Consider the following 11570-nt stretch of genomic DNA (forward strand, 5'->3'; position numbering starts at 1 on the left):
AATTTTCATAAATTTAGTGAGATAGATAATAAATTAACCAATAAGTGAGCTTATATTTAACTAATTTTAAATGTATTAGTAACTATCCGATTACCATTAATAAACATATACTTATGTATATTTGACTCTCAAATCTGTGGACTTAAGAACACATTTAATGGTACGAAAAATGTTGGTCTCATAAAAGAATTTCAATAAACAAATTTTTTTAAAAAAATTATGATTGGTTTGAGTTTCGGTTTTATGAAGATTGAAAACAGAAACTAAACACTTCATTATGAGAGAGAGAATAAAAATAATAGACCAAAAAAAATGCTCTATATAAACATCAGAGTAAAAGTAATAAAATGTACAACTCGTCTTGAAATGTGTTCATATAATTAGTTTATTTTTTTAAATGATCACTTTAAAATTGTAAATGATCATTTTAATAGACTAAATATATATCTGCTATCAGCCAAATAAATATAATTTTACTATGAGACCGTCTAATTTAAGAATTTGGGTAAAATGTAAACCCCAAAACTAAAATAAAAATTGTTATAAGAGACGATCTCTCCAAAAGACGCATTAAATATATAGGTTAAATAACACAATTAATATAAATTAAAAAAAAATAAAAAAATGTATTTTTGTAAAGATTGCAGTAGCTGAAACTAAAAACATGACTAATACTATCATGTATATCCACATCCTTTGATTTTGCACCTTCCAACATTCAGCATGACACATAATCCAAAGACAACCAATGAGAAATGAGATAACATTGTACTTTCAAACCACACATATCACAATATCCAGTCATTCAAAACCACTAAAATGCCCACAAATTAAGACCACACAAACACTCTTTAAACCTTACCATAATCTTCTTTTCTATCATCTCTTTATTAAATCCCACCTTCACCTTAATTTCTCATTTTTCTTAGACATTTCTTCAAACACCTTACCTTCAAACCTTCCAAGCATCTTCCAATGGCTACTGTCACTTCCTCCACCGCCGTCTCCATTCCTTCCTTCACTGGCCTTAAATCCACAGTACCCAAAAAACCCACAACCGCTAAGGTCACCACCACCATTTCCGCCGCCCCAAGAATGTCCATCAAAGCTTCAATGAAGAACGTCGGAGCTGCCGTGATTGCTACAGCTGCAGCAGGAATCCTTGTGGGAAACGCCATGGCGGCTGAAATCTTACTAGGATCTGATGATGGAGGCTTGGCGTTTGTTCCGAACGATTTTACTGTCGCTTCTGGGGAAGAAATTGTGTTCAAGAACAATGCAGGATTCCCACACAATGTTGTATTTGATGAAGATGAAATTCCATCTGGTGTTGATGCGGCAGGAATCTCCATGAATGAAGAAGATTTGCTTAATGCAGCTGGAGAAACTTACAAAGTTACTTTAACTGAGAAAGGAACTTACAGTTTCTACTGTGCTCCTCATCAGGGAGCTGGTATGGTTGGAAAAGTTACTGTTAATTAAATTATCTTATGTTTGGAGTATTAATTAAATTTAATTTTTAGCTTAAGATGAGTTTGTTTGTGGAGCTATATAAAGACTGTCAAATCATTGATACTATCAATTATGCTCTCTCTTTTTGGTAGTTTCATTTCACGACTATTTTCATCATTTTATTTTTAATGCCAATGTTTTCTTGTTAAGTAATTAGTAATTAAATAAAGAAACCATAGAACTTTTATAAAATATAAAATGACACTGATAGCATTTTTTAAGAATTTTTCATATGTTAGCATTCAGTTTATATCTATCTAACTGTTGTAGCATTTTTAAATTTTTATCAATTTTCGTTTAATTCATCATTTTGCTACACTTGTTAAATGTTAGTTGTTGTCTTTATACTTTTCTCCAAATATTTAAAAATGTTGATGAATAAAACGGTAAATTAAACGTTAAAATGATAAATTAAATATTAAACGTTAAAATGATAAATTAAATATTTAAAAGCATACAAAAGGTTTAGGGCAAGAGTAACTATCTCATCATGATTACTAAGATAGGCAGCCAATTCCATAATTCTAGTTCACCAATTTTAATTAAGCATTTAAACAAATTGATTTAGTTTTTTACAAATTCAAATTAAATGATTTATTTTTTATATGTTTTTATAGAATTTAATTATAATATGATAAAATAAAATTAAGCTAATCGAATTGGCCGGGATGATGAATATTAACCATTTTACATCCTTTTTCTTATAATATTGATAAAATTTGATTGGTTTTATTAGAAATAGACTGAACATTTATTAAATATATAGATATGTTAATTATTAAAAATATTTTTGTATATTATTATTTTTATTCATTGATTTAGTACTTTATTAATTTATCACTAGTGTTATCTTTATCGTCATACTCGGTCTATCCTATTAATTTACAAACAATGAGATAAGTAATTCTTGATTGATTATTTGGAGGATTGTCGTAGGCTTTTGTGTATTGTTAAATTAAGAGAAGAGGAAGTATTATGCGAGAGAGAGTTTTAGTTTGTGTAAATAGTGTTTTTATATTGGTTGATGTTTGCAATACAACTACTAATATGTATTTATAAGGCTTGAATGTGGGTTAGTATTAGCTACAATTCTAGTTTTCTATTTCTAAACTTATCTAGATATATCTAGGTAGCTTCATAATATTTAGATATATTTATGAGATATTTTCTTTTGAATTTTCTAGATTAAAATTAACAATTCGATAAATCTTAAACTCTTATTTGTCTTCTGAAAATTTTTTCTATTGATATAGATTTTGTGCAAATATACACAACATGCTCCCCCGTCTTGCAGAATTATTACTCGATCTTTTTCTTGTTGACCAACTCGTAAATGTAATAATGTCGTATCTCTATATGTTTTAATCTGCTATGAAATGCTCCTACTAAATTTTTAGATAGCTATAGTTGACATGGTGTGGCAAAAAATGGTAGTTAGTTCTTCTAGCTTATGTTGTAAATCGAGTAATATCCGTTGAAGCCAAACAGCATTGCAAACTACGCTTATAGTTGCAATGTACATTGCTTCTGCTGATGACAATGTTACTGTTGTGCGCTTCTTAGATAACCATGAGATTATCTTGGATCCTAGCCGGAACACGTATCCAATTTTGCTTTTTCCGGTTATCCATGCTTCCAGCATTGCTTCCAGTGAGCTTAAATTCTTCTTCCATCTCGTACATTATGATGTCTTTTAACATATTTTTTCATATAAATATCTTATGAAATATTATAATACTATATAGTACCCGTATGATACACGACTTTATCAAATTTTCTGACATATTTGTATAAATTAAGAAATTAAAATTTCAAAAATAAATTGTACATTATAGTTATATTTCGTTTCACGCTAAACAGTTCTATACATTACGTACATTATATCATATTTTGTATTGTGCGCAATATAATTATATTTATACTTTTATTTTTTTATTTGAATAAAAAAGCAAATGGTTCGTACCCTGAGTACAATACGAAAATATGATTTTTATAGTAAAAAATAACACTCATTTTTGCTAACAAAATAACTATTACATTAATTTATAGAAGTATTAAATATTATTACTATTAATAACACACTTTAAAAAATCAAATATAAATACATAGAAATATGTAAATTTGTTTTATTAGTTTACACGACAAAGATAATTTGTTCTCATAAAAAATGTAAGTGACTTATATAAAGATACTCACAACCTAGATCATATTAGAATTAATCATTGCATTTAAGTAACCAAGAGTGTAAATAACAAAAACAAATCATAATAAAAGTATATTACGTTTTAACCATCTCAAAATATCCAATACACTAAATAATATTCATTTAATAAACAAAATTAAAAACATTTTATAAATAATTGAAATAAATGAAATATAATATATAGTTTTCTAGTACATTAAATACGATTTGACCTAAAAAGTAAAAAAATAATTAATAAAAATATAATATACTCAAAATAAGAAAGTAATAAGTCAAAAAAAATTATAATAATAATATCATCATTAAATTTTAGAGAGAAAATTTTAATAAAAAACCAATACGTAAGTAATTTTAAAAGATGATGATATTAACGTATTTTGTTTTAGTAATAGTTATAATCTTTATAACCATATAAACAAGCTATGTATTTACTTACTATTATCGTATGTTATTCGAAGATCTAAATAATCATGAAAAATTTTATAATTGTCATTCACCGAAAAATATTAATTCATTATAGTTTTTAACAAATTTGCATCTATTATTCTATTATATATGAACTGCTTAGTGATTAGTCATCTCGGCGATCTTGTTATACAACTAATTGCCATATTTGTATCTCACATTGGTTATAATTTATAAGGTTTCATTCCAAGAATTACTCCCACACTTTTAAATAGCTAAAAAAATCCCTTGCTTTTCAAAGAACGCAATTTTTTGTTTCTTCGTGCTTAGCAATATAAACTATAAACAGCCAAGACAATTATTATTATGTGTTGTCGTCTTCCAATCTAAATCTTTTTTCATTCATGTAAAATTTTATGTAATAGTTTCTAGAATGAATAGCAACAATACTTTAATTGATACATTCAAAAAGATTTTTCAAAACCTCTACCTCTACGTCCCCTTTTTAAAATAAGCAACTTTATTGTTTATTTAATATATATATATATATATATATATATATATATATATATATATATATATATATATATTTTGTTATAAGCAATTTATATTAATTATTACAGTTTTATGAAAATATTATAATTTAAACTTACATGTAAGTTTATACTAATAATCTCCGTCCGTGTATTATACAAATTCATATACTAGTTCAATATAATATATATAATCCGTAATAAAAATGAATTATTAGCCATATGATGAAAGAGGGCAAGCAAGTATTTATTTGAACTGCAAATTGACATTGCAGAGATTACGGACAAATTCGAAGTATAATTAATCAACTGCCTGTATTCTGTTCACAATAATCATCCAAATAATTTAAGAATTGACAAGAACCAACTACCATTACAGCACAAGGTTAAGTACCTTGCGAGCTCATCATACGAGCGAATCCTTCACAAAGACTCGGATAATAAACCGTTATCTTCTGCTTGAATGGTAGCCTCCAACTCTTCGGTAGTCAGAATCCTCGAAGAAGGAACAAACTCTGTACTGTCGAGAGATTCAATTTCATTCAGCAGGACGAATCTCACTGAAAACTGGCTTTCCACAGCCTTGATCGTTCGTACGATGAAACCTGATCTCGGAAGAATATCCTTCATCCGGCAAATGAATTCTGAATGGTCCCTTGCCTAAGCATGAGATATATGTCTCCATTGTAAGAACAAGCAGTTGCTATATATATATAAAGTGTATGTGACATAAAAAATGCATCAGTAGATCAGTAACATGCCTGCCTATACTTTGGTGCCCGCTGAGGTATTTTCAAGTATGTCATATTTGCTTCTTCATAGTCCCATAAAAATGATGTATGGTGGATCCACCGGTTTTTTGTGATTGATTGAGCATTTCCACCGAATTTGTGGCTGCCAAAAACATAATCTACGAAAGAGAAAAGGCAATCAAATGCAGCTCAAAATCAAACACCAGATTCCTAGATGTTACTCGTTAGTAGTCCCATCATCATCGAAAAGAAACAAGAAACCCAAATTTAATTTCTAAGAGGAACTTCATGGATGATAACTATCAATATCAAAATATTAATTTGCTGATTACCATTTTCACGCAGCTTAAAATCTCCAGCTTTGCAGAACACTTTATTATACAATAGGCTACTCCATGCCATTATTGGATGAGGATATGGTTGCAAATTGGGAACAGCATCCTTGTTGCATATGAAAGAAACAAAGATTGTCCCATCATCGACAATCACTGTACCTCCCCCAGTAAACCGTTTAATGACAGGTATCTTCTGTTGGAGCACAGACCTAACGTCAAGAAGTTCGGTTGGTTTCCTGATAACAAGCCAAAAAACAAAAAACCTCATCAAGTCCTGAGGCCAAGGGAACGACTCAAAAAAATATGACAATACAACACATTCCAAACCTCTACACAGTGGCTTCTATCTACGGTTCCACTCAAAAAAGCATGCAATATTTGAAGCAAATCACATCTTCCAGAGAACTCAACCAACCTAATGAACATAACATGCCTAAACTTAATACTAACATATAGGGAGTACATCTGTACTTTGGCGTTCCCTGTCAGGCTATCACCACAAGCAAGTACAGATGTTATAGCAGTATTACGCTAAAAAGATAGATAATTAATATCCAAAAATAGCAATCAGCATCTGTTTCAGTCATTAAGCACATAATAGGATCTTGAAATTTAAAATCCAAAAGTACTAGAATCACTATCAAACCGTAAGAAACTACTTTGTGTATATGAATGCACATAAAACCAAATCCAGGCCATTACTCAACTGAGATAAGAAACTAAAACACATTACGGAGATGCTCAATCATGAAATGATAAAAGTGACATACTTGTTTTCTAACCTAAGCTCCCTACGCAAGACCTGAATGCAGCAAAAGAAGCACCACATTCTTCACAATTTTTGGTCAGGAATGCAAACACCAGCATTGACACCTCTTGCCTTTGGGAATCCTACATCACAACACAGCTAATCAAGAATAAACATTCTTTGATGTACTGAACTTATCATCCTACTTTATCGGTCAATACATTTCACACATACAAGCTGATATCATGGTATTATAAGTGAGCAAGATAAGAGATGTTCCAGCAGATTTTTATTAGCAAAAGAATGTGAATTGTTTGGTATACAAACAAGTGGACACAAAGAAAACAAGAAGAATTGTTGAAAGAAGTATGTGTTTGATGCAATCAATGAACTAGAACATATTCAAGTAAATAAGATGAGATGAGCAACAAACAAACTAAAATAAACAACACACAAATTTACAAGGTTCACCAAATATGGTTACATCCTCACTTAGGCTAGTGTTTGATCATGTGTTTAAAGGACAAGAACAAATAGTTCACAAGTATGAAGGAATTACAAAGGTAAAATAACTAATTGTGTTTGGGAAGAGAGAATAGCTAGAGAGTGGTTTTATAAAACTTGGAGCAAGTAGGAAAGCTGAAATACACTTTGTATAAAAGTTCTTAATGCATACAAGGGGTGATACATAGGCGAATGAAAAGGGGCAGCAGCTAGCAGGTACCAAGCTGGTCAGAAGCACATGAATTAAAGCAGTAGTATGGTGCTTGTCTGAGCGCATCATGTGCTCGTCTGAGTAGGACCTCTGACTCATTATTCCTTCTTCATGTGTAAGCTTTAGCCCCTTCTCAATGCTTCTTCCCAATGCTATTTAACCAAACCCCTAAACTTGAACTAAAATGGTATAGCTTCTTTGGCACACACTCCATCCATGCTTTGCTTCATCAACCAAAGAAGCATGATCAGCTTCCAAGGTGCACATACTATACACTCCAAATCAATAAAGAGTTGGAGACAAACTTGCTTGTTAATTCCCAAAGCTTGGGTCAATTTTGCCAAGACATATCTTTCGGAATTAATCTCGTTTTCCAAACACTATTACTAGAGTCCAAAATACTTAGCGAAACTAAGCAAAACTGGGGTGAACCAAGTCACCAAATCACAACAGAATGTAAAGATAATTTAGAATTTTATGAATAATCATGCTGGTGAGCCCATCCGTGGTTAGTAATCTTTTTAATTTAAAAGCATTATCCTTCTGGGTGATCCTCACAATAACAAGTACCTAACATACTGCAGTTGCAGAAGTAAAAAAAACACAATTCATCATAAACAAAATGTACACTCACATCATCATACCATAGGCATTCCAAGCACACACAAATTTACAGAAGCACAGGGGAAAAGGACTTACCCTGAGACTCCCATAACAATTGTAGGATCAGGAGTCCCATCATTGATTATGCACCAATTATCTGATGAAGTCCGAAGCAGTTTTTCTTCCAACTGTAGCTGCTGTAAAATAGGTACTCTATTTATCCTTACTATATTCATTAATGGAAGCCCAAAGTTTCTGATTTGAGATATATCCATTAAGGACAAACTGAAATAACTTCAATCCCTGCTCCAAAGGATACAACAATGAAAGACTTCTAAACTTGGATTCTGCTCCTCTGCTTCCAAAAGCTTCCTGATAAGAGATCATTTACAACAGGAAGAAAAAGGAGTTTACAGGCCGCATACGCAATAGCAGAAGATGAAATTGCAACTCAAGAAAATTATCACTCGTTCAAAGGTTGAAATATGTTTGGAAAAGTAGAATATAAGGATGATATTAATGATAATGTTCAAAAACAGAGTCAAATTAATGGAGCTCATAGCAAGAAATGGAATATATATATATATATATATATATATATATATATATATATATATATATATATATATATATATATATATATATATATATATATATATATATAGAGGGCAGAATCAGGTAAAAACAAGTAATGTAGTGAAAATGGAAAACCAAATTGAGATATACATGTTGTGACAAAAGATGTATATATTGTCTAAAAGGGTGTACATATTTTGTGAAAAAAAAAGTTTGTGTGTATGTGGTGAAAATGAAGTGCATTGATCATTACATTTGGTGCTTTGTACTAAGCATGCGTTACACTAGATATTGGAAGACCAGTCAATTTTTGGGCTCTTTTGCTATTCCTTAATCCTGGTTTTTCCATGTTTGTTTGATTCCACCTATTTGCTCTATGTTACTTAGATCTAATCATGCATAACTAAACATACAAAAGTTCATATTAATTAAAAATTACATAAATTAAAACAGAATTTCATAATACTTTTATTTATTCATAAAAGAGAATAAATGAAGTAAATTTCAAAGTGATTAATAAACTGTGTAAAAAAAGGAGGTTCAATTTAGTAGTTTACCACTTGTAAACAATAATTCATTGCCCTAATAACATTAAGCGGCTCGGATACGAGGTATCCTCCAGGGTCAGTCTTTTTTAATCTTGCAATTGTTCTGTCTGTTCATTTATTTCTCAAGCAAATTTCAATCGAACCAACAAAAAAAAAGCATCGATTACTTTAACCAATTCAAGGTGTGAGTATCCTCCAAGATCAGTCTTTTCTTCTTGCTTTTGCTTAAATTTTCTTGTTTTTGCTTCAATTGCTGTTAGATTACTGTCTCTGGATTTATCAGTTTGTATAACCATTAATTGGATTGTTTTCTTATCTCGGTCTTACTACTGAACATGATAATTTATTTAGCGACTTTGTCTCTGTTGTTACTTTTGATCATCTGAGCTTATTTCATTACTTCATGGTAATGAATTGGATATGCTTCAAACGGAATTATTGAACTATTGGGTTATTGGATATGCTCAAAATGGAATTATTGGATTATGGGAACGATTAAGATTGTTTTTTTGGTTGAATGGTCGGTTGTTTCGGTTCTTTTTTATTTTTGAATCGTGTTTTGGTTGAATTTTATGAGGGTGTTCCATAATTTTTATTATTAAATCCTAAAATCACCTGATTTTATGTTCATGTGGATGCAATCCTGAATCCTAGTATATGATGAGCAGAACAATTATTTCTTTGTGTGTGCTAAACCAACTCAGCTACCTTTTTTGATTATATGTTTCACAATTCACTCGAGCCTAGATTCCCCCTATGGGGATATAGAAATAGTTTAATGGAAGAATGATAACTACTAAGTGCTAAGTAGTTTCTTATGATTACTAGCCATTCTTTTATATTTGTTGACATTGTTCATTCTGGAGAAATCAAGCAGAATTGTGCGACCATGAAATTCACATGGAATTAAGAAACTTAGAAACTATGCTTTCTTCTCTCAAAGATGTGTTATGGGTTATCATTTGTTTACTACTCGTGATTACGAGAACAGGTAGCCTAACTGTAGTGTCATTGACTATTAGTACATTGACTTACATAGCTTGAAAAATCAGGCTCAACAAATACGAATGATTGCTTGCCTTAAAGTAACTTTGTCTCATAATAGAACAGTAGCATAATCCGTATTACTCGGCTTTGGGTACTTCGTACTAGGATATGTATTCAAGTGTTCGGAACACCTAATATTGAACACGAAAACCCTTAATTTGGACACCAAACTCCCTGAAAACAAGAACAAACCCTAAAAACTCTCAAAAATTCACAAAAATCCCTATAATTGAACATGAAAATCCCTATAAACAAACCCTAAAAACAAGAACAAACCCTAAAAACATATCAAATTAAATCCAAAATAGCAAACACTAGAAAACCCCTAAAAATTAAACCCTAAATTTTCGAAAAAAATTAGATATGAGAAGAGAAGAGAAGATACCTGGCGGCAGAGGCGGTGGCCGGCGGCAGAGGCGGTAGACCTGGAGAAGTCGTAGCTGGAGGCGCTAAGGGAGAAGGGAACTAAGCAGTAAGGGAGACTTTGTGATGAGATAGTAAGATACTATAATTGAAAGTTGAGAGTTGACTTGACACTTTGGGACGAAACTTAAAAATAAGATATTGAAAATAAATATTTTACTCTATGTTTTTATTTGATAAATAATAAAATAGATAAGGAATCAAATAAAAACAAATAATTATATTTAGGAAAAATTACATAGAATAATCAACATTTTCATAATTTTTATATAATAATTTCACTTATTGATTAACCAAGAATAATCTCAATTTTATGGGGTATTTGCTTAGGGTAAACTTGAGTAATTTGATGAAAATTAGAAAAAAATTTTGAAAATTTACATAAAAAAATTCTAAATAATAAAAAAATCATAAATATATTTTTGAACAATTTTTTAACATTTTTTCGGATATTTTATTATAATTTATCTTTTTTTAAAAAAATAAAACTTGCTATAACAAGTCATGTGATTATCGGTTTACTCCAAGAAAATAGCCCTTCAAGTTGAGATTATTCATGGTTGGTTAATAATTAAGATTATTGTAAGAAACTCATGAATAAATTGGATTATTCTATGCAATTTTTCCTTATATTTATAAATTTGTCTTAATTCTTTATTTTTCTTTACTTTTTTTTCAAACGGTCTTTATTTTTCTTTACTTAATACATTAATTGATAGAAATTTCTTTTTATAACTTATTTAAGTCTCAATTCAAATACATACTCTTTAAAACAAAAAAAAATTGACACTACCCTTTACCAATGAGTTCCAAGTCTCATCTTCCAATCTTTCTTAATTATCATCCCCTCACCATACAATAAACTTTCTAATATTCTAGCACAAAGCCCCAATCATTATTGTTTTTAAAACTTTTCTTTCACCTTCTTTCACCTTTTCTCATTACGCTACTACTGAGTTAATGCTATATGATTCATATATATATATATATATATATATATATATATATATATATATATATATATATATATATATATATATATATATATATATATATATATATATTACTACAGATTTGAATTAGTTTCTACAATCTATTGTAATATGTCAATGTTTTATAGTTCTATATCCAAGGGGTCTAAAAAATAGGTTATCTGAGCCCCAAAAAAGA

At 30.0% G+C, this 11570-nt stretch overlaps 2 protein-coding genes across 9 annotated transcripts; one reads left to right on the plus strand and one right to left on the minus strand.

The window, feature by feature from the left end:
* Window positions 1-843: 843 nt before the first annotated feature.
* On the plus strand, window positions 844-1609 carry LOC130827937 (plastocyanin). The gene has a single exon (XM_057693847.1). It carries the CDS (start codon window positions 976-978, stop codon window positions 1480-1482), a length of 507 nt encoding a protein of 168 aa, XP_057549830.1. The 5' UTR covers window positions 844-975; the 3' UTR covers window positions 1483-1609.
* A 3183-nt stretch (window positions 1610-4792) lies between these two features.
* On the minus strand, window positions 4793-10516 carry LOC130827944 (uncharacterized). 8 transcript variants are annotated; one of them, XM_057693855.1, is made up of 7 exons: window positions 10363-10515; window positions 9966-10151; window positions 8126-8178; window positions 7903-8032; window positions 5738-5976; window positions 5415-5563; window positions 4793-5313 (listed from the first exon to the last, which is right to left on the minus strand). In XM_057693855.1, the coding sequence occupies exons 2-7, from the start codon at window positions 10028-10030 to the stop codon at window positions 5077-5079; spliced, it is 873 nt and encodes a 290-aa protein (XP_057549838.1). In that variant the 5' UTR covers window positions 10031-10151; window positions 10363-10515; the 3' UTR covers window positions 4793-5076. The 8 variants fall into 8 exon arrangements, with proteins under 8 accessions (XP_057549838.1, XP_057549846.1, XP_057549845.1 ...); XM_057693862.1 differs by lacking the exon at window positions 9966-10151 and adding an exon at window positions 6523-6631 and having other exon boundaries at window positions 4795-5313; window positions 10363-10516; XM_057693859.1 differs by lacking the exon at window positions 9966-10151 and adding an exon at window positions 6511-6631 and having other exon boundaries at window positions 4796-5313; window positions 10363-10516.
* Window positions 10517-11570: the final 1054 nt, after the last annotated feature.

This window comes from Amaranthus tricolor, chromosome 1 (assembly GCF_026212465.1).
Source record: "Amaranthus tricolor cultivar Red isolate AtriRed21 chromosome 1, ASM2621246v1, whole genome shotgun sequence".
NCBI lineage: Eukaryota > Viridiplantae > Streptophyta > Magnoliopsida > Caryophyllales > Amaranthaceae > Amaranthus > Amaranthus tricolor.